Source organism: Delphinus delphis, chromosome 17 (assembly GCF_949987515.2).
Source record: "Delphinus delphis chromosome 17, mDelDel1.2, whole genome shotgun sequence".
NCBI lineage: Eukaryota > Metazoa > Chordata > Mammalia > Artiodactyla > Delphinidae > Delphinus > Delphinus delphis.
The window spans coordinates 767,296-792,325 of NC_082699.1; the positions used below are offsets into that span (position 1 = coordinate 767,296).

General features: G+C 46.8%; 1 protein-coding gene across 4 annotated transcripts in view; it reads right to left on the minus strand.

Moving 5' to 3' along the window:
* The window catches only part of PRKDC (protein kinase, DNA-activated, catalytic subunit), a 150,914-nt gene that overhangs the window by 62,672 nt on the left and 63,212 nt on the right, over positions 1–25,030 (minus strand). For all 4 annotated transcript variants that reach the window (XM_060035361.1, XM_060035360.1, XM_060035359.1 and 1 more), the window contains 15 exons: positions 24,077–24,300; positions 23,302–23,510; positions 22,871–23,003; positions 22,290–22,448; positions 21,355–21,558; positions 15,274–15,459; positions 14,782–14,886; positions 13,821–13,988; positions 10,982–11,109; positions 7,627–7,834; positions 4,634–4,812; positions 3,240–3,408; positions 2,998–3,063; positions 1,878–1,950; positions 760–908 (listed from right to left, as the gene is read on the minus strand). In XM_060035361.1, the coding sequence (XP_059891344.1) occupies positions 760–908; positions 1,878–1,950; positions 2,998–3,063; positions 3,240–3,408; positions 4,634–4,812; positions 7,627–7,834; positions 10,982–11,109; positions 13,821–13,988; positions 14,782–14,886; positions 15,274–15,459; positions 21,355–21,558; positions 22,290–22,448; positions 22,871–23,003; positions 23,302–23,510; positions 24,077–24,300 (2,360 nt within the window). The remainder of the gene's footprint in view (positions 1–759; positions 909–1,877; positions 1,951–2,997; positions 3,064–3,239; positions 3,409–4,633; positions 4,813–7,626; positions 7,835–10,981; positions 11,110–13,820; positions 13,989–14,781; positions 14,887–15,273; positions 15,460–21,354; positions 21,559–22,289; positions 22,449–22,870; positions 23,004–23,301; positions 23,511–24,076; positions 24,301–25,030) is intronic.

The window sequence follows — 25,030 nt, forward strand, 5'->3', positions numbered from 1 at the left end:
ACAAACTGGGGCAGAAGAGAGAGGCGGGGTGTCACGGGTTAGTGACAGCAGGCTCACTCAGCACCGAACAGTAACCGACACACAACCAGGGTCACGGGAGATGAGAGAGACAGGCGCACCCAGCAAGCCCCCCGGAGAGGCGGGAAAGGAGTGCGTGGCCACGGACGGCCGTACCTGGGCCCACTCAGCACGTGGGCGGCCAGAGCCACCGCCACGCGAGGGGCCGCTCACGGGGCAGGCTGCCTGCAGAGCTGGCACGGGGCAGGGGGTGGGAGGCGGGGTGGGGTGGGGGGGAGGGTTCCCTCTGAAAGAATGACCAGCGTGAGGTCAGCCCAAGCTAGAAACGGAGTGCTGTGCCGGAAAAGCGGCTCTGTGAGCTGTGGACGACCCCGCGAGCTGCTGGACCCCGGAAGAGAGACTGAGCTCAACCTCTCAAAGCAGCCGTCAGACCCAGTGCACCCCCTGCCCGTCACCAGAGCCCACCCTTCAGGGAGGAGGCTCTGCTCAGGCCGGGGCACTGACAGCAAACACCCCTCCCGGGGGCGGGAACGGACAACAGTCAGCCAGCGCGGTCAGCTCTCTCGGGAGGGCCTCACGCAGCTCTGATGCAAACACTGACCTGACCGCGGGAGGAGCCCGGCTAACGTGAACCCGCCCTGCATGCTGGCGGGGTCAGACGCTGAACCCCAGGACGAGAGGCCGGCGCCCTGCCGCCCCGAGGCTCCCCTTGCCCCCCAGACAACAATGTTCAGTAATCACCCGTCTCCAGAAACGGCCGGCGGTGGACTGAGGGTCTTGGGAGCCATACGAGTAGCTCTGAACTCCAGTACAAAAGTCGAACTGACTCATCTCCTCACTCAGGCTACTGTCTGCCAGATACGACAAGGAAGACATATAACACGGGCCGCCTGAAGCAAAAAAAGAAGGAACTACATTTACTCAAACTAGTAAGAAATGGGTTTCTCTACGCTCAAGTGATACCCGGATACCTGCACCGAAGGCGTTCATCAAACCTGCGGCTCTCACTCACCACCCGGATCCACAAGCAAAAGAGCCTGGGGGGACCTCCTTGCACTCTGTCCCCACTGAGCAGTTACTCTCTGCGGCAAACAAAGGCATGAAGTCGAACTAGATCCAGTTTTTGGATGTGATGCTAACAGAACTTCTTGCACTGAAAATTCTGATGATGTGCACTCTGCCCACAAAGCCTGACGTAAACGCTGCAAGAGATGCTGCTGAGAGCTAACTAATTCAAAGTATGCAAGGGACTTAACTGGTCCAGATTTTATCCTCAAATCAAGAAGAAAAAAAAAGCTATGAAGAAAATGAAGCAAAAAATTGAAACTAGGAGCGTGTGGAGGGAGAGAGAGTTGATTCTAAACAGGGAGGTTAGGAGAACTTCCTTCAGAGGAAGGGGCCATGCTGGCCTCTGGGGCCGAGATTAGTCCACCTAGGGGAACAGCACAGCAAACGCCCTGGGGCGCAGGGAGCAGACATGGGTATAGCGGGGAGGTGGGAGCCGATGGGAGGTTTGGAGGAGAGGAGGGGCAGGATGGGACTGTACTTTCACACAGGGTTCTGAAAGTATCTAAATAACACACAAACATAATCCAAACACAAGCAAGTAAATGCAGGTCAATCTTGCTTTTGCTAAAAAAGCGCACCACATCTGAGCCCCCTCTGGCCACCTCGAGATGTTTCTGTGCTGTTAAAGTTTAACTAACTAACTGCATTTCTTTCAAAGTACAATTCCATTTGCCACTTGAAAATAAAAATTTTCAAATTCAGTTTCAACGTTGGGGTATTTAAAGTATTGTCTATTTATATAACAAATACCAACTACTGGAATCTTTCTCATCATTTTAAAAACGTCCTACCTGAGTCCCCATTTGCTGCTTCCCTGGCTTCTCTCCTAATTTCAATGTACCTCTTCTTTCTTTCCATAGGAACCTATTAGGCAAAAACAGACAATTTAAGATTTCTTAGAATCGTGGTCACATATTTCCTATTTTAGTAGCAATCTGGCAAAAATCACAAATATTAACTTTTAAGCAAAAACTTTAACCAAACTTAAAAGCACTGAAAACCCCCTACAAAGACAGGCGGGCGCCCTTCAGGAAGGCCCCCCACCCCAGCCGGGTGCCAGGAGCTGGTGCCCCCCTCGGGCTCTGGGACCCATGTGGGCTGCACCCCTCCAGCCACAGGCCTGGGGACCCACCGTCTGCACTTATGAGCCTCAGCTCCCTGGACTGCACAGTCGTAACAGGTCACAGCACCTCACGGCTGCGGCGGAGTTCACAAGTAATGCACGGTTAAGTGTCTGAAGGCTTAATGGACGTGTGTGTTTATTATTTCATGTCTTTAGTTCTTTGAACACAGGCCTAGAAAGAACTTGCCAGTCTTGTTCCAAAAGGGCTCAAGGCGGGAAGCAAGCACTGGCCTGAACCTGTGAGCCACCAGGCAGATTACGAGGGGCGGAGGCCAGAACACCAGCCCGCCCCCCAGGCCCCGCTCGCTCTGCCCACCCTCCCGCCCACCGGGCTGTGAAAGGCTGCTGCCCCCCAGCCTCTGCTGAGCTCGACTGAGCCTGAGCTTGGCTCCTTTGCCAGAGCATCTTCCCCGCAAGACGTCTGCTCCCGGCGCCCGAGGTGTGCCGACCCTCCCACCAGGGCCCCTAGGGCCTAACCCTGTATCGGGGTGGATCTCAACATCACTGACCAGAGGAACTTCAGAAAACAACTTCAGGGATGTGTCCTAAGAGCTCCTTTCAGTGGCATTTTCTCTCCTTTACAAGTTGAGGGAAAACCCGAGTCATGACCAATTTTTTGTAGTTGCCTGAGATTGTATCTCCGGTCAAACTGTAAGAAGCTGCCAGTGTTTACAGTGTACAGCAGACTTGAGTACTGGGCAGTTAATGTTCAGCGCAATGTGTGTGTTTCTCTATAAGCATTTGCTAAGTGTTCGTAGCCTGGAAACACCACGAAAACTTTCACTCACCTCCACTTCTATGGGAAACGTGTAGCAGCGCTTCAGGTCTATCAGATTTTCAAAAATGAGCAAGTTCTGTGAATGCAAACCCCCACATGAAGATGCCTGAGTGCCAGGTGGTGATGCCGGGCGCTGACGCCACCCCGGGGTCCCGCCCTCCGCGTCCGCATGCAGGGCTGGAGGAGCACACCCACCGCGGCTCGGGCGGCGCAGACCCCGGGCAGCCCGGCCGGCAGTCGGGAGGGGCCTACCTTCTCCGGCTTCTCACTGAACAGGAAGCCCTGGTAAAACTTGAGCTCGGTGAAGACACAGCGGATGGCCGCGATGGCGCAGTTGTAGGCGGCACAGTGGTACAGCCGCCTGCGCTCCAGCAGCTGGGCCTCCCCCGCCATGTTCTCCGTGAAGGCGTCGTGGCACAGCCTGCGGGCAGCCGGGCGAGTGTCAGTCCATCCAGGGGGGTGAGCCGGCCCCACGGGCGCCCACACCCACACCTACCGGGGCTGCAACAAGCCGGGTGGGCAGTGGCCCAGCCTGAGGGGCAGGAAGGGCTCTACCAGGCGGGGCCTGAACTGACCCTGGGGAAGCAGCATACGGGCACTGTGAGGGCATGGAGGGGTGGCAGCGGCGGAGGCAGGGGTGGCTGCCACACCCAGGAGCCCGGTCTCGCCCTGCCAGCTGCGGCCAGCCACCGTGAGCACGTGAGCACGGTGTGCACGTGAGCACGGTGCAGTCAGAACACGGCCACCCCACATCTACGCTGCTGCCAGCTGCTCCACGGGGCCCAGGAAGCCGGAGCAGTTACTGCCCAGCCCTCGAGGGGAGAAGCCTGCCGGCCCCTGCTACTAGGACACGGTCCCTCTGAAGGGCTTCAGGCTGGGAAACAAAACAATCAGGTTCCTGTAACATATGGACGGTCACTCTGGCAGCAGGGCTGAGAGCGGCAGGCCTCGGGGTGGGGAGACTTATTACGCAGGAGGCCACTGAGGCGCTTCACCAGCAACCCCAGTGCCACACGAGCCACTGGTTCCAGGAGCCCCGCGGACATAATCCACCAGCTCTGGGGCCGGCAGGGTGTGTGCAGAGGTTGAAGAGATTCAGAAGGAAAAATAACACGACCCCCAAGACGCTCATGGTGACAACGTCACCCACTGAGGAGGACATGCGAGGAGAGGGTTGGAGGAGCTGAAGGTGAGCCTGCAGAGACCTGGCACACCGGTGCCCGACACTCAGAGGAGCCTCACCAGAAGGCCGGCTTCGGAGGAAATGGATCTGACTACTCTGTGCGTTACGAAACGTCTGCTTAGAAGTATGTGACACTCCTTTAATTTTGAATGACAGAAAAAATAAAATACACTAAATCCCTCCTTACTGTGAATCATACCACTAGAAACATATCAAGCTATTGAGGGAGAAAAGACAGTAGGAAAAAACAGTAAAAGAAAAAGCTTTAATCTGCATAGAAGATGTGTCTAGGATAGAACGTTACCCAATAACATGCTGAATTAACGTCCATCTAAGTAGTCTGTACATAGGAAAACTATAAAAATTCGTTTAAACATTTACTCACATTATATACATGCATAAAAATATACGCATCACAGATATTAACAAATTAAATACAATCCGAAATTAAGTAAACCCTTACTTGATGAGGGTCTTTGTAAGCTCATTTCCTTCTGGGACACGCGAGCCGTGGAACACCTGATTAATTTTAGATTCCTTGGAGTGAACATCACCTTTCGGAAGACGAGAGTACATCACATCGAGCAGCTTATAGTAGCCCATCTTCTTGGTGATTTGAGTATCAAAGGAAGATTCATTCAGCTAAGAAAAGATAACATGAAAAGTATTTTACTGACTAAATGAAATTTAATACTCAACGCCCTTTACATTGAAAATAATTTTAACAAAGATGTTAAACCACTTCAACAAGAGGTAGCCCAAGAGCTAAAACGTGGATGTAAGTGTTGATGTGTTCTACTTAGTGTGGCAGCAAGTACTGACTTCATCTCAGTGAAACTCATTTGGGACTTCTGGCCTCCAAAGCTGTGAGAGGATAAACTTGTGCTCTAGGCCACCAAGCTTATGGTGATTTATTACGGCAGGTTAAGGAAACTAATACACATTTTGGTACCAAGAGCTGGAGCTCTACTGCAACAAATGAAAACAATACGTTAAGTGGCTTTGGAATTGAGCAGAGGGTAGAGGTAGAAAAAATTTGCCATGCATGACAGAAAAGGCCTAGCTTGCCCTGTAGAGACCACTGTTAGGAAATATCGACATTAAAGGCACTGCTGGCGAGGGCTCAGAAGGAAGTGAACAGAAAGCCAATGTTGTCTTAGGGAATGCCCGTCACCATAAACATATTTTTATTAGAAATATGGACATTAAAGTAGTTGCTGGTGAGGTCTCAAAAGGAAATAAGTACCAGATTTTTGGAAACCGGAGGACAGAGGATCCTTGTTAGGCGGCTAACAAGAAAACTTAGCTGAACAGTGTTCTGCAGTGCAGAAGGCAGAACTTGCAGGCTGTGCACTTGAACACTGAGCTGAGAGGATTTCCAAGTAAGTTTGCTGCAGGTACTGCCTGGCTTCTCCTTTGCCGCTTATAATAGAATGTGAGGTGTGAGAAATTACTTGAGACAAAAACAGCCAAGCAAAAAGAACCAGAACTCGATGACCTGGGAAGTTCTCAGCCCGTGCAGACTGCAGAAGACGCTAGCGTCAGGAGACTGGCTGCTGGGAAAGCATGCTTCGGCGAGAAGCCTGAGGGCATGGCTGAAGAAACGAAGCCTGTGGCTCACGGCTGCGCTCGGCCACCTCACAGAAGCCACGCACAGGGAAGGGACTCTCCTATCTCACAGAGGGAATCTCCAGAATAAGCATGAAAGAGACAGAAGGTTTCTGAGAATGTTACACCAGATGAACTGAAAGGGACAGAGACAAAATGAAATGGAAAAAAGGATGTTGTACTCCCCAAATTCTACAGGCAACAAACAAAGCTACTCAGCTGCAAACACCTGCTAACCTTCAAGAAAAAAGAAGAATGACTCCAAGGATGGAGTCTCTGCCCAGAAGGCAGAGCACCAGGCCACAGAGCATTATTCCCAGGTCTTGAAACCTAATGGATTTGCCCAGCCGGATTTTAAACTTGCTTTGGAAAACAGACTCCTTCCTTCCATTTCTCCTATTTGGAACAGGAATGTCTATAATTACCATCCTATGCCTGTCCCACCACTGTGTTTTGGAAGCAAATAATCTGTTTTCTAGTTTCACAGGTCCAAAAATGGAGAGAGGTTGGCCCCAAGATGGATCACACCCAAAACCTACCCATATCTGGTTTATATGATTTAGATGATGAGATTTGGGACTTTGTGCTAATAATATTTAGATGAGGTTTTGGACTTATAAGTTGATGTTGTAATGGGTTTAGACTGTGTCAGGCTGAATAAAGCCCCAAAAAGATACCCACATTCCAATGCCTCAGACCTGTGACTGTTACCTTGTACAACAGAAGGGATGAGACAGGTGAAATGAAGCAAAGGATTCTGAGAAGATTATCCAAGTGGGCCCGAAATGCAATCATATTTACAGGCAGGAGGCAGAGAGAGACTAGACAGAACTGCGGAAGCTGGAAGCACCTAAATGTCCATCGACAGAGGAGTGGATAGAGAAGCTGAAGCTGTGGTGCACAGATACGATGGAATACTACTCAGCCATGAAAAGAATGAAATAATGCCATTTGCAGCAACACGGATGGACCCAGACATAATCATACTAAGTGAAGTCAGACAAAGACAAACACCATATGTATCACTTATATGTGGAATCTAAAGTATGACACAAATGAACTTAGTTACAAATCAGAAACAGACTCACAGGCACAGAGAACAGGCTGGTGGTTACCAAGGGGGAGGGGAGGCGGAGCGGATAAATTGGGAGTTTGGGATTAGCAGATACAAACCACTACACATACAACAGATAAACAACAAGGACCTACTGTATAGCACAGGAAACATTCAGTACCTTGCAATAAACCATAATGGAAAAGAATTTGAAAAAGAATAGACGCATGTACATGTATAACTGAAACACTTTGGTGTGCACCTGAAACTAACACAACACTGTAAGTCAACTACACTTCAATAAAAGAAGAAAAATGGCGGACTGTTTAAAACAGAAGAGGAGGACGACGAAGCCAAGTGACCTGAGAAGCACGGGAAGGGGCACCGTGGCCACGAGCCAAGGGGTGCTGGTGCCTCTGGAGGCTGTTGGCAGGGTGAGCAGTCTCCTCCCCAGAGCCTCCGGAGCAAGTGCAGCCCCAGGAAACGGTTTCTGATTTCTGGTCTCCAGAGAAGATACAGATTTTCTGATTTCTATTTCTATTCAGGTTCTGATTTCTATTTCTCCAGAGAAAATAAAGGCCTGTGGCTCTAAGCCACATCTGTGGTCCCCTGTGACAGCAGCCTGAGGAAACTAACGCAGACACCACGTGCCTGCAGGCTGAGACCAGGACATGGAGGCGACGCTCCCTGAGCTGCAGACGCCCCTGACTGAACACATGGCAGTTTCTAACGACACTGACCATGGAGACCTGTCAACTCTTATTAACATTCAATTTAATAACAGACTACGATACCTTTACAAATCTGGACTTCAACACATCAATGGCATCCACCACAATGCTGCTAAAGAAGTCTCTCAAAGCACTCAAGTCACAGTGCCACAACAGAGTGAGGAGAACGCGGTCCACAGTCGCTTGGCGGGTGACGCTGGGAAGGAGGTCATCCCTCCTGAACATCCCGTACACACTATCCAGAAGCCCTAACTGTGCTGCACATGAACTCCTAAGAAAAAGAGAAAATTACATGCACATTCAGGCTTGCAACAAATATTTCATGACGGCCTACTACATTCCAAGCAAAGTGAACACCAATGACTATGAATCAGAAAAATACCTTTAAAGATCATATGTATAAAAACCAGGAAATACAAGAAGCATTTATACATAGGTCATGTTATCTTACTCATCCCCAGAAATCCTCATGCCTATTTAGACATTAGGAAAAAGAATTTTTTTCATTTACTTTCAATATGGTCTTTCTGGAAGGCTTTGGAAGAGACTCAGCCTCGACACCATCATGTATCCCAGAACCTGAAACTCATGAATCCTGATCAGACAATTCCAGCCTCTTCCTCAGTAATGAACCACCATTCCTACTTGCCAGGCAGAGAAAATTCAGCTGGCCCTTTGTTTTCTCATCTGGGTAACACGGTATATGAATGATCACCTATACGATTCCGTCTATACATCTATTAATTAAGAATAGCGTTAGCTTCCCCGCCTATAAAAATAAGAGGTTAGGACTGAATGATCATTAAAATCCTTTCCAGTTCTAAAATCTCGATGCTCAGAAGTTAGCTATGACCCAGAGCAAAAATACTGGATTTGAACGTCATTCAGTCACAAAAATTTGAGGTTGCAGGACACCCCTAGATCTACATGGGCTCTGCAATATTCATCTGGACACTGTCCTAGATTTCAATTCTCTCAAGGAGCATCCTGCTTTGAGCACAGTGGAGATGCACAGCCCTTACACAGAAACCTAAAGGAAAGAGGAGGAAAAGGAAAAGAGCATAAATGGGCCAACAGATGGGTTTACTGAAAAATAAATGCAAATGAGCATTAAATATATGAATATATGTTCCATTTTACTCATAATAAAAGAAATACAAATTAGAGCAACACTGAGAAATCCTTTCTCCCCTATTAACGCTGGAGAAAATCCAAATGTTTGACAATATACTCTATTGGCAAGGCTGTGATGAAACATACTTTCATCCACTGCTGGAAGGAATGCAAATAATACAGCCTCCAAAAGGGGATGTGGTGATACCTAGCAAAGTCACAAATGCATTTACCTTTTCACTCACATTTACAAATCCACTCCAAAGCTACACTGGCAAAACACAACATGACATGTGCACAGGGCTATTCGCTATGCCATTACTCTCATCAGCAAAAGACTGACCAAAAGCCCATCGGTAGGGGCTGCTTCAAAATACTTGGTACTTCCACACAGTGAATAATTACACAGTTGTTTAAAAAAAAAAAAAAGGAAAGCAGAAGATCTCTACGTGCTGATTTAGCATGATCTGCAGAAAACATGAAGTAGAAAGAAAGGTGAAAGGACAGAAGACGATAGGAGAGGGAAGCAAGGCTCCTGAATGTAGCGCATTACGTACTTCTAACGTTCGAATCACGTATGTATTTTACATATTCAATAAGAAAATTAAGTCAAAAAAAAAACACAAAAACTTCTAAGATCTGAAAATGAATTAAAGCATACCTAATGAATTGGTATAATAACTGCACATTGAAAAACACTTTCAAGTGATTCTGGAACACAAAATTTGACTGTATATCCTCAGAGAATATATTCTAAGTAAATTATAAATAAAATTTAAAATGTTAACTTCTTCCAGCTATGATTATTCTTAGTAGTAATACTGGTAGTGTTAGTTTTGAAAATATTTTATGTGTATTATAGGATAAAGCAATTAAATACTGGTGAAATGTTATTAAAAACAACACTGAACAGAAAATAATTAAAATCTACAATGTAAGGGAAAAATAACAAAAGTAATAAAAAACCCATAACGTTAAGATTGAAAGGAAAGTATCAGGATATTTTTCTTTTCCTTAATACAAACAAAACTATTCCTCAGTACAGCACTAACCAGTAGTAGTGCTATAACCCAGTAGCACTAAGTTCGCCGAGGACCCAGCCTGTGGTCTCTAGGTGCCGTTTCACGGGGCTCTCTAGAGAAACAGCTTGACTCTGGGTCAAGGTGAGCCTGCGGTGATCTGCTGAGCCAGAAGACATGTATAAGACATCAGAGATTAAGGAAGGCTGCCCAAGAACCTAGGAGCCGGCCGCCATGGACTCCCACTGCCACAGATGGGAACGGTGTGAACATAAAAAAAAAATAACAACTGCCACTGATTGAAATTTACTTGTTTTGTTTTTAAAAGTTCTAAAACTAAAAAATATTAACTAATTTTCACAGAGACAACTGTAGCATTGGAGTAAGTTTTAGAACTGGGATGTGGAAAATCCTCCAATTTTGTCTCTCTTTTTCAAAATTGTTTTGGCTGTTAAGGGGTATTTTGCATTTCCATATAAATATTAGGAACTGCCAGTCAATTCCTGTACCCGAAAAATGAGGCTTGCTGGAATCTGGATATGGAGTGCATTAAACCTAGCAATTTGAATAGAACTGCCATGTTAACAATATTGCATCTTCCAACTCATGAGCATGGACTATCTCTCCATTTACTTAGATCTTTAATTTTTTAATTTCCTTCAGCAATAGGTTGTAATTTTTGCTGTACAAGTCTTGTGCTTCTTGTGTCAAGTTTATTCCCAAGTGTTTTATTCTTTTTGGTGCCATTATGAATGGTATTACATTTGTAATTATAGTGTCAAACGTTCTCTGTTCATAAACAGAACTACCACTGACATTAGAATACTATGTATTCTGAATCCGACAAATTTTCTATGATTGTTTATTGGTTCGAACAGTTTCTTGTAGATCTTTAGGATTCTCTGCCTTGTGCCATCTGTGAGTAGAAACAGTTATACTTCTTTCTTTCCAAATTGACTGCCTTTTATTTCTTTTGCTTGCCTGACTGCAATGGCTAGAACCTCCAGGACTATGTTGGATAGAAAAGAACAGACGTCCTCGCCTTGTTCCCAACTTTGGAGGAAAATTCAGCCTTTCACTATTAACTATTTTGTTGGCTACTGGTTTTTCATAGATGATCTTTTGCAAGTTTTATCATCGATGAGTAAATGAGCACTGGATTTTGTCAAAACTTTATCTGCATCTACTGAAATAATGCACTCATCGTTTTCAAGAACAGAGATGATAATCTCCCACAGAAATAAAACACATATGGTTCCTGGAATCCCAGACGAGGAATGACTCACTTTCTGGCTATCTTCCTGAAAGTGGATTGAAATAACTCTTCCATAACATGCTGTTGCTCCCGACAAAGAATTTCTGTCATCAGCTCCAACAACACGGGACTCTGCGATAACTCCAATGCATCCAGAAGCTAGAGAAGAAACACACACCAATAATAATGACGATGATGATGATAATAATTGCATTGGATTTGTTTTTTGACAGTTCAAATAAAAAGGGAAAGCAAATTATAACAATTTCACAAAGATTAACAAATGCTAATATATGTCATTTTTGCAGCTATGGAATGCCTGGCATATAACAATGTTCGTTAAATATTTGAGTTTTGATTCTCTCAAAGTTTTGCAGATATTCTTCCTCCAACCGTGTTTGGGGCCCTCTCTTCACCTCCACAAGGCCTCTCCTCGGCTCTGGGCCCTCTGGGGGCGGCAGCGTGCGCCCTTCACACCACCCTCACTGCACAGCACACACACTCCAGGCTGTGGGTCCAGTGTTCTCATCTCACCTCCCATCTTCCATCTCCATGTCCTTTTGCTCTACTCTCTAGGAGACAGCTGCAATCTTATCTTCCATTTGGTGAAGGTTTTTAAATTTTTCTTTTGTGTATTTAATTTCCAAGAGCGCTTTCTTGTTCTAGTTCATGCACTTGATACACTGTCTCTCCTCTCTGAAGCTGCTCTGAACAGTCTCTTCGACGTTCTTATCTCGACTTGTTGCCTCTGCTCCCTCTGAGTTCCTTTCTCCTGTTGGTTTACACCTTTCTTAGACTGGAATCTTTCTTCAAAGGTGCCGCGACTGTCTGCACTTGCATTTACGTTAAGGGAAAGTACTAAAGATCTACCCAGAACCTTTGTGGACGTGACAACCATCTGCTGGCAGATTGCTGGGGAGCAGGAAACTCAGATGGTACCAGCATGATGGTGCAGAAAGAACACACCATTCGACAGAGAAATGAGGAGGTTACCACGTCAACCAGGCCACCAGATGCGAGGTCGCTCACAAGGGGACGTGCACGACACCTGCCTCCAGGTGTGGGGTTGTTGCCAGAAGGGTTAGCCTGAATCTCACAGCCAAGCTTGAAGCCTAACTTCCAGTTTAGAGGAAACACAGAGGGTGAGGAAAGCCAAAACGCACCTCAAGGGAGCAATCAGACAAACAGGACAGCATCCGAGAGACGCGCTCGGGCTACTTCCAAAACCCAGTGTCGCAGAGAAATAAAAGGGATGGGGGTGAAGCAGTCCTGGATTTAAAGACACCAGAGACATGACATTCGAGCCAATCGTTAATTAGATCCTGGTTTGAAAAATCCAGCCAAACACAGGGACATCTGGAGAAACGTGACCGTGCACGAAACAGCACAGGGTCTGGGAGCAGCGAGAATTTTCTTGGGCCTGGTATCAGCGTGGTGCCTGCCTCCCAGGAACGGCTGCTGCAACATTCAGGAGTGAAGCACCAGGATGTCTGCAGCCAACTCGCAAGCGTTTCAGTCAGAACACACACGCACACACAGACAAAGCAAACCGGACAAAGAGTTAACTGCTGAATACAAGAGGCGGTTATATGGATGCTTGTTGACTATTCTTCCAACTTCTCTGCATGTTGGAAAGAAAAAAGTCACATCAGGGTAGGGAGGAGAGAACCCACGTGGATGGGTGGTTTGTAAACAGCCTTTCCGTGTGGCTGCGTGGCTTCTGTACAGGATGGTGACTGGGTCCCACAGACCAGAGACCCAGGAATGAGCTGGAAACCTTTTAAGGCTAGACTCAGAATCACAAGCATCACTTCCACTGCATTATTTTCTTGTTACTAGCGAGTCCTTAAGGACAACCCATATGCAACAGGAGAAAAATCAGACTACGTTGCTCAAAATGTATGACGTCTCTTTTTTCCCCATGTGACGGAAAGTCACACCATAAAAACATGTGGACGGGATACACTGGTGCAGACATCCTTGGAGAGTATGTGTATCTCTACCCTGGCACTTATTACAGTGTGTTTTAATCATCGTTTCTTCCTTACTTTACTATAAGCTCCTTGAAAACAAGACAGTATCTTTATTATTGTTGAGTCCATCACGAGTATGGGCGACCACCACCTACCCTCTCTCCAATGGTGATTCTCTCGTTTTCCCTGCTGGCTGGCCCCTGAGTTTTAGCTGAGTATACTGCTGCCCAAAATAAGAACATTCACAGTCTCACTCGCTTGTATGTGGCAAGTGGGTTATCAGCAGAATTAATACGTGCAAGGTCTGGATTAAGCCCTTAAAGGAAAGGGATGCTCTCTCCTGCCCTCTCCTCCCTCCTGTTGGCTAGAACGGACAAGATAGGAGCTGGATCAGCCAACCTGGACAAGGTAGATGCTACGTGTGGGGGACAACAGAAAAGAAGAAGGTAAAGGAGACAGGGTCCCTGTAGAGGATCTAGAACTGTACAGGAGGGAGAGAACCTAGCTTCTTGGCTAAGCCCCCGGTGTTTCGGGAACTTACGCTGTATATTAACTAAGTGATACCCACTAGATATTTCTCAAATGACCACTAGTCAACTAAACTTCAGAAACTGCACCATAGGTGATATTCTATTTCTTAGCTCTCTTCGGTATTATTCTTCAAAGCTTATACATTACACATAAAATATTTCACAATTTTTAAATGGGAGAAAAATTAGCCCCAAAGGATTCAGGTACACATCGGCCCCCACAGACAAGCTTTCAAAATGAGTTAAAATGAATCCTTCGAGTTAGAACACTCTCTGACTCTGAATATTTCACTAACTTCTTTTCACCAAGAAATGTTAACAGGAAACAAGCAGTGCTTAATTTTAGTTGCAACTACTAAAAACTAACCTTTTTCATACAGTCCGCGTAGTTATTGTATCGCAGAGTCCCCGGGGGAAACTCTTCAGACTTCATAGGGAAATTAGAAACAATGAACTTCCCGAGAACGTGCTTCAGCTCCTGCAGATGGCCTCCAGTGAGACTGGTGAAGAATGGGAGCAGAATCACAGCCTGGCCCTGCAGAGCGAGCGCAACATGAGACTGGCTTAGGGATTCCACACGAGTGCAACGACTGCTTTCTAAAGACTGCGCCAAGAAAGCACCACACGTGTGCACTCCGGGCCCACTTCAGGACACCTCCTCGGCAGCGTCAAACCCACCAGCAAGACGCGGCCTGGCCCTCGGCTTCCACTCTCGGGCTCGCGGGCTGAGGCAGGGCTGTCCCGGGACAGGGCAGCCTGACTCTGCGTGTGGATCTCCTCTGCAAACGCAGCCTGTACTAGAAGCGCGCGGCCTGAGTTCTGTGAGAAAAGACTATTGTGAATACCCTACGGGGCGACTGCGGAACTCAGGGCTTCAGAGCACTCGGTGTGCTTCCTTCCTCCCTTGGGTAGCAGGTCAGTTCCCAGACCTCCTCATGTTGAGAAATGTGAAACCTGACTAATCACATACAGCAGAAAATTCCAAAGAAATACCCTCATGATCCACTACAAAGATGGTTTTCAGGAAGGCCACACTTTACTGGAGTGTAAAATCTAATTACTACAGGACTTTAAAATTACAAAATCTGTTAAGTTCTTGACCCTAAAAGTAAGAGAGATATTTTCTGTTATTAATTAACAGAAAGATGACTGAGGGCCACAGAAGCTGGTGACGGGTACCCGGGCGTCACTGTGCTGGTCTCTCTGCTTCTGAATATGTCTGAAATTTTCCATAATAAGAAAACAGAAAATATCACAAATACACAAAAATACAGAACAGGAAAAAAAATGGAGAACATAATCTGAAAAACATCTTTTCAACCACTTACCTTTAAATGTAGACCCAAATTCGGATCAGCAAGTAGACTAACATACGTTGTAAAAACTTCTGGGAACGCACTGTGATTTGTATTAAAAGATACAGATGAATCAATCTAAAGGAGGGAAAATGAAAACACATTTCTACATTATGCCTCTAATTTCCTTTAATACATTTTTCCGTTTTTAAATTTCAGAAATGACCTATACATTTGTTCTTGGGCGCCAACAGCATTTCAACAATTCCTGTTCTGAAATATTTTAAAACTATCTGCTAAGACAATGCACGTAAAGCTACACTGAGAAGATAAAGAATAAGAAATGAAAATGAGAATAAAAGATAATTACGTAAAATAATGGAAAAGTATAAAATATAAAGTAATCAGCAATTGTCCAAGTTATTTTTTATTTGTCAAACCAATGAGCTTTTCAAGAAGCCTCCATCGAATTTTTAAAGACATAAGCGACAGACGCAGCTACATTTTCAAGGTCTCTCAGAATACCTGCAGAATTTTTGCCAGCAAGGTCAGCACGGCCATTTTGCTGTCCGGGGCAGCATCCCTGGCCCACCACGGGCCGCAGCTCCTCCAGCTCTGCAGGATGGCACCCACCAGTTCCAGGCCTTGGTGCTTCTGACTGGCTCGGTCCCGGAAGCTCTGATCCAACAGGCCATTCAGAACGGCGCTCACCTGAGACAGCGCGGGGTGAAGCAAGAACTCTTACCATCAAGGCTGACAGACACGCAACAGAATTTACTGTCATTTTTCAAAGCTATTCTTGGAAAATGAAGATGCTATTCCTAGAACAGCTGTTTACTTCACAACTCCTCATATCTGAAAACAGCACCTTAACATGTAAATTTTCCCACAAAGGCATACGGTGGTCCCCTTTATGAAATAATGCTTAAACTGCTATCTGTTGTTTTCTTGGTCGGGGCCATTCTCCATGGCAGGGGAAATCAGCTCTCTCTGGTCACCATCACCACCAGATGCACTCATACATGCACACACACACAGGCACGCACACAGGGACACACACACGCTTAGAAACAGCACACACACACATGCACACACGGAAACGCACAGAGTGAAACACACACATGTACACGCACACAGGGACACATGGACACGGGCACACAAGGGCACAGGGAGGTACATGCACATCTCCTGTCCTACTGCCTTCCCAACAGTGATCTCCTAAATTCGGTTAGATTAATTCAATATTCCTGCTGTTGTGACAGGTAGCTCCGCTCACAGATGATCCGAGCTGAGTACTAGCACACATTTCCTTCCTCACATAACATTTTGATCTCCCTGAAGTGAGTACCTGACGCTTGAACAACTCGGGTTTGAACTGCGTGGGTGCACTTAACGTGGAAACGCGCGCTACGGCGCCGCGCGGTCTGCAGGAGGGGGATCCGTGGACACGAGGGCCGACTGTACAGACAGTTGTACGTGGACGTTCGCCTGGCAGAGGGACAGCACCCCAGCTCCCCCACCCCTTAGCTGTTCTCAACGTGACTGTCACTGTTGTCATCAAACTCTCCCAAATTCACTACGTCTTCTCTAGACGTGCAAACGCATCAGGGAGGCTGTGAGCCATCTCTGGGGCACCACCTCGGGAGGGTCAGGGACACCAGTCCGGGTCTTGAGTGGAGGTCACCACCCCCCGCCCCCAGGAGACTCGTCGGCAAACTTCCCGGACCCCACGCCCTCCTTTTTCCCAGCTTCTGCTCCATCTCGGTGGAGAACTTCCCCCGGCAGCTTCCCAGCAAGAGGAGCACAGGACACAGACCCCCATGGGGACCTGGCACACCTGAAACACCTGCACTCGGCTCTCACTCATAATCGTTAATCCTTCCCACTCAGGTGAGAAGTACTCTTTCCGAAACTGTGCACGAAATCTGGCTCACTGTCTCCCAGGCTGCACTCTGCTGTTGCAAACACAACCGTCATCCAGGTTCCTAATCCTTTTGAAAGACCTTTGGGTTTTTTCTCTTGTAGAAACTTTTCAGCATCTTCTCTCCTGGGGAACCCCTAAGGTTTCAAATTTTCAAGAAGTGTGCTCCGTGTGGAGCTGTTTCCATACAATGCACTGGACATTCGATGGCCTTTTCCATCTGAAACTCAGAATGGTCATTCCTGAAACGTTATCCATGAAGCCTCTACTTGGCTCGTCCTCTGTCAGGGGTGGAGGCCATGGAGCTGGACCTTGTAGATAGATTCCAAGTTTCCTCATCGCTTCTCCATTTTCTGATTTGTAACCTTACTCTACTCTCCATGAGAGTTCCTGAATTTTATCTTCCAAATCCACTTCATCCTTAATTTGTGATATGTATGTTTAATTCACAAATTTTCTTTCTTGTTCTCTGATATTCTTTCTCAATAGCGATTCTTGTTTCACGGATACAGTGTCTTCTCTCACCTCTGAAGTTTCTTTCTTTTTACACCCCATCTCACTGAATAATCTCTGTTTCAGGTGCCTTTTCCCTGCCCGTCCTTTCAGAAGCCCTGTCCTGAATAATCTCTGTTTCAAGTGCCTTTTCCCTGCCTGTCCTTTCAGAAGCCCTTTCCTGAATAATCTCTGTTTCAAGTGCTTTCTCCCTGCCTGTCCTTTCAGAAGCCCTTTCCTGGAGCGCCTGGTGCTTCACAGTGGTCGGTACCCACTGAGGAACGGACAGAAGCGTGAGCAGCGGGCAGGGCTCACCAGCAGCGAGGACACTGGAAGTAGATCTAGTTGGGCTGGGATAACGGTATCTTGATTTTCTCTTAGGCTTTTCAGCACAGTCTGAAATCCTGCCTGAGGGTGTATCTAGCTGACTGTGTTCTGAGAGCCAAATTGAAGAAAATGGCCTAACGCCTCAAGGTTCAGAACTTGGACGGGCTTTCACTTAATTCCCCAGAAGGTATCCTTACATCACAAAGGATCATAAAAAGACCACTAGTAACAATTATATACCAACAAACTGGACAACCTGGAAGAAACAAATAAATTCCTAGAAACAAACAACCTATCAAGGCAGAATCATGGAGAAATAATCTGAACAGACCAATTACTAGCAAGGAGACTGAATCAGTAATCAAAACATCCCAACAAACAAAAGTCCAGAATCAGATGGCTTCAATAGCGAATTCTACCGAAACAATCAAAGAAGAACTAACACCTTCTCAAATTCTGCCAAAGAAGTGGGCGGGGAGGGGGGCACGGAGGAAGCACTTTCAAACTCATTTTACATGGCCAGCGTCACCCTGACACCAACACCAGACGAGGACACCTCAAGAAAAGAAAATTACAGGGAAATATCCCTGAGGAACACAGACGCAAATATCCTCAACAGAGTGTGAGCAAAGCAAATTCCGCAGCACATTAGAAGGGCCACACACCGTGATCAAGCGGGGTTTACCCCAGGTACGCAAGGATGGTCCAGTGTCTGCAAATCAATCAAGGTGATACACCACAGTAACAAAACAGAGGTTAAAAATCATCGGATCATCTCAACAGATGCAGAAAAAGCATTTGACAAAACTCAACGTCCATTCATGATAAAAACTCTCAACAAACAGGTATAGAGGTAATGTACCTCAGCGTAATAAAGGCCATATATGACAAGTCCACAGCTAACATCATACTCAACAGTGGAAAGCTGTTAAGCTTTTCCCCTAAGATCAGGAAAAAGACTAGGATGCCCACTCTCGCCACTTTCATTCAACACAATTTCAACATAATATTGGAAGTTCTAGTCATAGCAGTCAGACAAGAAAAAGAAATAAAAGGTATCCTTTCACTCAGAAAAAGCAGAACAGTCTCTATCTGGAGATGATAGGATATATAGAAAACCCTCAAGACTACCAAAAAACTGTTAAAACTAATCTAAAAATGTAGTGAAGATACAGGATACAAAATCAATATACAATTATAACATTCTACATAACAGTATGAATACATAATAGTTCTCAAAAAGATTTGAGAACATGAATAAATGTTTGGATAAATTGAGAGACATACTATAGAAAACGTGGCTTAATTTTTTTAAAGAGGTCACCTTGGTTTAAATATGCTCTATACACATTGTATCACCACTCAAAATCCCTGTATGTTGTGGAGAGGGCTGTAGGAAACTTGGCAAAATGATTCTAAATTTCACTTTAAAGAAAATGTGTAAGTATAGCTTGAAGAAGTCTGAAAAACAAAAATACTAAGAAGGAACACTGCCTTACCAGATGTTAAAGTGTATTTTAAAATTGCTGAAATTAAAACAACGTGGTACTGGCTGAAAAACAGATAGGTAAGTAACAAATTAAACAACCTCCGACCTAAATTTGTATAGAGATTCGGATCTGAAAAAGTTAGAAACTTGAATTAATGAGGAAAATATCCATTTGTGAATGAATGTTTGTCCAATATATATCTATTTAGGAAAAAATATTTCTACAGTGCTGTTTGCATTACTTCCATTTGTTTAAAAAAGAAATTATAAAAGTAACAGAAGAAAACATGGGCAGATAGATTTTAGGGATAATATTGGCATGGAGAAAGGCTTTCTAAGTATGACATGAAAAACAGATCAACTGAAAAGAAGACTGGTATCTTCTTTAACTATAAAAAACCAAATACTTCTGTACGGAATAAACACTCCAACTGAGAAAGACAAATGGTCAGTAGGAAAAAGGACTTTCTGCATACATGACAGACAGAGGTCTGCTACACTTAGTATACAGAAATTTTACAAATTAATAAGAAAATACAGGGCTCCCCTGGTGGCGCAGTGGTTGAGAGTCCGCCTGCCAATGCAGGCAACGTGGGTTCGTGCCCTGGTCCGGGAGGATCCCGCATGCCGCGGAGCGGCTGGGCCCGTGAGCCATGGCCGCTGAGCCTGCGCGTCCGGAGCCCGTGCTCCGCAACGGGAGAGGCCACAGCAGTGAGAGGCCCGCGCACCGCAAAAAAAAAAAAAAGAAAGAAAATACAACCCAAGAGAAAAATGGCAAAACACAAAACTACGGCATATACCAGAAACACGCTGGCTGCTCAAAAAAAATCAGTGTGAAACCAAGATCAGAAGAATTGAGGAACTAACGTTAAACTTGGGGATAAAAGTACAAAGTGGGATTCTCACCACTGGAGTAGTACAGTGCTTTTGCTATGGTTCAAAGCATTTCAAACTTCACTACGTTGCTTAAAGAAATACCTAGGTTATATACTTGATTCTAATCTTCACTAAAGATGTTTCTTTAGAAAAAAGGTATCTTTACCCTCAACTATGCCCAGGGTCCCCCAGACAAGAGGGTCTGCGCCTCCAGCCTCCTGCACCTCGCAAGGACAGGGAGAGCCCACGGGAGCCGGCTAACAGTCACCCGATTCCCCCACTGCTCCAGGCCGCCTGCACACCAAGGCCTCACTGCAGCCTTCTCGGACTCTGAAGTCTGTTACTGCTTGTCCTTTTGCTTTCTAGCTTCCAAAATGTTGTCACTCTTGTCTTTTCTCCTTTTCTGTATCCTTTAAGACTGTGCTTTCAAAAAAACAAAAAAACAAACCACACTGTAGAGGGAGCTAGGGAGGAGGTGGCGATAAATGAGTATGGTTTCTTCCCCGTAAGTCTGAAGAGCTTACAAGCTCGAAATGCTGTATTTCCTGAGTGTTGTGGGTCTACTGCGATTTTATTTCAAACTTCTAAAAATGCAAACTTCTAGCACAATCCACAAAATCTTCCCCACAAGAGACAACAGCACTGCTTGCAATAAAGCTTGTTAGCTCAGCAGGACATCATGCCTCTCCCTTAGAACGATCATTCCAACAGTTCGTTTTTGATTGTCTACCGACCAAGTTAAATTTCAAAATTTTGTGTTTAGCAAACAAATCAACTATATACTAAATACTGATCTGGAATTCCTTGGCGCAGTGGTTAAGAATCCGCCAGCCAATGCAGGGGACACAGGTTCGAGCCCTAGTCCAGGAAGATCCCACACACCGCGGAACAACTAAGCCCACGCGCCACAACTACTCAGCCTGTGCTCTAGAGCCTGCGCGCCACAACTACTGGAGCCCGCGCGCCACAACTACTGGAGCCCACGCACCACAACTACTGAAGCCCACGGGCCTAGAGCCCGTGCTCTGCAACAAGAGAGGCCACCGCAATGAGAAGCCCGCGCACCGCTACAAAGAGTAGCCCCTGCTCACCACAACTAGAGAAAGCCCGCACACAGCAATGAAGACCCAACACAGCCATAAATAAATAAATAAATGTATTAAAAAAATATATTGATCTGCACAGGTTCAATCTGAGGGGGCAAAGGGACTACAGCAGGAACACGTGGGAAATGAGGACTCAGCCTCGAGACCATGGAAGCCATGAACAGGGAGGACTGCGGCACATCAGGACCAGCCGCGGCCGGTGGGAATGAAAAGGCAGGCCGGCCTTTCCAGGGATGGAACCCGTACCCCCTGCATTTGAATGCGAAGTCTTAACCACTGGACCAGCAGGGAAGTCCCTCACTTTGTTTTACTGATGTATTATTTCAGGCATACAGCAACCCTTTTATAAGCATTACTAAAGAAAATATACTGTATTAAAAGGAAAAATCCATTACCATTTTGGGATTATCCACAGACGATTTCATGAGCTCCAATACAGCAACATCTAGATTTTTCAACAGTTCAATGTTGATTGTTTCTGAGAACAAGCTGTAGAAATACTGTCCATGAGAGAAGCTGATGATGTTCCTCTGGGACCCTCCTGAGGATGGCATGGACACCACCGCCGTGTCCAGGAGAAGACCCACCAGGTGCTCACACTGTAAAGAGGAAAGAGAAGGGCTGTGGCACACGACTCCCCGGGCGGCTGTGAGCTCCGACAGCAGAGAACAGAGTCAGCAGGGGCCTGGTCCTGGGAGGCCTGGGTTGGTCTAACTGTAGGCGTTCAACATGGCTCCACTTTCCAGGTCTTACTTTGGGCGAGAACTCTCTCCCTGACCCACGTGTCTCCCAGTGCTCCACAGAATCTCGTGGCTGTGGCTTTGAGGGGAGAGTCTAGGAAGGCTGAGGATTGTTTGCAGTCAGTGGACAAAGGGGCACGAGAAGGGGAGGTGGGTGCACTGCGGAACCACAGCTAGAGAGACTGTGAGGCCAGCCCTGCACAGCTCAGAAGGCCCTGAGCACTTTGTGGGGTGTCTGGAATGCTCCTCCAGGGCCTCTCCCACATCAGCCTCTGAAGAGTTGCCCAGGATGGAGGAAGCAGAGGCCACTGTGTCAACACAGGTCGGCTTTGCAGTCACAAATTGCTCTCTGCCTGAAGGCCTTTTGGAAATAAACTGGGATAGACAAAACTTCAGCTTAAGAAGGTCATTCTACTCCTTTTATATTAAAAATAAAAAAAAACTTTTAGAAAGTCATCTCTGGTAAATCAGGTAAAGTCCTTTTGCAGCTAGGAAGTTACCCAGCTAAATTCCCGTTTGCAGAGACGCTGCATGTGAGTGATGCCCGACATCACTGGGACCGCACACGTGCACACGGCTGTTTTTCCTACCTGTCCTCCACAAGCAAAGGCCAACTCCAGAAGTCCATTGGCGAGCCGCTTGCAGCTGGGGTCCAGTGAGGGCAGGCACTGCCCTTCGACTCCAGGTGCGATGCTTTTATAAACCAGGGAGAGAAGCTTTGTGCCGAGAGAATGCGGCTGATCTGCAGACTAGAATAAAGCAACACTGAAATACCCAACAGTGAGGTATGACATAGAAAAACACAATCTCACACCTTTCATTAATACAAATCCACGCTCACCAACACTGACCACTGCCTTCCAACTGTCAGGGACACTTTCACGCACCTCTGACTCCCGGCCACACAGGCACAAGAGCAGCTCGTGCCTAAAGGTCTTCAGAAGGTGCTGGAAATATTCAAGTGGCCTTTATTTTCATTTTACATTAATAAACTTTTACACTTACTGTCATATTTACACTCTAGGCAACACTGCCATGTGTGGAGCAAGTATTTCTCTAATTTCTATCTCGGCATGCTCTGTACGTTAACCGATATTTTAAAAAGGCTATAAATAAATCGACAACTGGCATAATGAGCTAAGAGAAACGTAAAACAAACTGGCACAGTTACCTGCGACGGCGCCATAACATGCAGAAAGCCAGCCCTGTGAAGCTGCTTCCAGGCCGACACGACGGGCGCCAGCTCGGCCCGACTAGCGTGAGCGTCCAGGCCATAAAGGTCAACAGTGCAGAGCTCCTCAATGCTGGCCGTGCAGGGAAAACAAAAGGAAACCAGGTGAGTGCCGGTCTCATGACGTTACAGGACACTGAAGACTGTGTGCGTCCTGCTGCAATGTATTTACTAGCTTCCCGGTGCCCCAGTCCACCGCAAGGTCCTGGACAGCAAACCCAGGTTAAGCAAACTAGGGTGCGTGCCAATGCCACAGGGACCACTCGGTGCCACCCGCAGGCTGTCTGCTGCCCTGAGGGCTAAGCCATGGAGGGGCCTCTGTGCCCCGCCCTCACCCCCACCCCGCCCCGAGGCTGCCCTGGAAGCCCCACCTCCGTGTCGTGACCTCCTCCCTGAGGCATGCCTCCAGCGCAGCGCAGTGCGGGGACGTCTTCAGGGCCTTCAGAAGGCCCACGCACACACTGGGGAGGTGGTCCATCACCGGGAAGTCCCCGACGTTGAAGCCCACGCTCGAGGGCGCACACAGTGTTCTCACCAGGAGCTTCGTAAGGTCTGCGCTGCACGAATCCTTCCCAAGGAGCTGCACAGACACACCCATCGGTCAGCGTTGGGACTTTCACCGCAGTGGACGGCCCAACAAGCGGGAAGGATGGGGTGGGGCTCAGACAGCACACAGTTCAGGCTCTGCGGTCCCTAGGTCTCCGCCACGTGGACCTGACTGCCGTCACGGTGGAAGAACAACCGTGGACCACACGTGGACAGGAGGGCCTGGAAGTGCCCCAGAGAAACCTTCACAGGGTGGCGCCGTGGGCTTCCAGCCCTGGCAGAGGCAGGGCCTGGCGCATAGCAGGCGCTGAGCGGGCACTGACGGGATGCGGGTCTCAGCCTCACAGACACATCTACAAATGCTGGCTGATGCGCATCTCGTCAGGCAGGTGCTTGATCACAGCATGACACACAGTAGCCAATGAACATCTAGGAAAACTGTGTCTTATGTGCACAGTGAGAATCTGAAGCACATGCAGAGTTTTATCGTTATTTTCAAGAAGAGACAACTCCTATAGCAAGGGAAAGTTCTAAGAAGGCCAGAACCACCAGTGGGTAGCCAAGCATAGGCCCCTTGATCAGGGCAGCGGGCGGGCCTACCTTCCAGCTGTCTGGGGAGGTGCCAAGTAGCGTTGTGGAGAACTCCAGGACCCGGACCACCACCGTGCATTTGCTGTAATTGTATCTTTCTGCCTCCTGTGGGCTGGGTCTGTCACCTGCGGCCCCGGCACCAAAGCACTTTTCTGCCGCCGTGATATCATGCAGAGCAATGCTTTCTAAGAAGAAAGCCACTGCTTTCCAAAGTGAAGACTGTGTTTCAGCACCTAGAAAAAATTGTATTAAAATGTTAACATACACTTCCTTCTAAACCCACTAAGATTAACGTAAAGTTCCGTCTTTAAGTATAGGTGTGATATACTTTCAGTCAAAATTTTAAAAGTTTTAATAAAAGCTGAATAAAACAGCACTTATTTCTTCTCATTTCAAAACACCACCTGAACAGAACTCAACTGCAGACTCGTACAGTAAGAACACACCTACGGAAGGTTAGGTCTTGGCTCTCAAACACTACCATGGGACCATAAATTAACATGATCTTTCTGAAGGGCTATTCGCCAAATCGTACTAAAAGCTTAAAAACACGTGCACACCAATTTCTATCAAAGGCTTAAAAGCTCATATGCTTTGATCCAGCACTGAAATTGTATCCTCGGGAAATAATGGCAGAATTGCAAAGATGTGCTTTGAAGATGTTAATTTTAGCATTGTTCTTAATAATAAAAAAATAGGAGCAGCCTAAATGTCCTTCAGAGGGCAACGGAGAGACACGCCACGGCAGTGGCCTTTACGCAGGAGGCTGCGACTGGCGTCCTATGGGATCAATTTCAGATCAACTCCCCAGCGGGTTTCTCCCAGAACTCGCGAGTGTGAGACACGCTCCGCCACAGGAAGGACGGACATGCTGTTCTCCACTCCGCAATCCGAGCACAGCTCAACGTTCTGGGGGTAAAGGCAGGGGACACGTGACAACAATGGTGCACAAGCCAGGGGAGT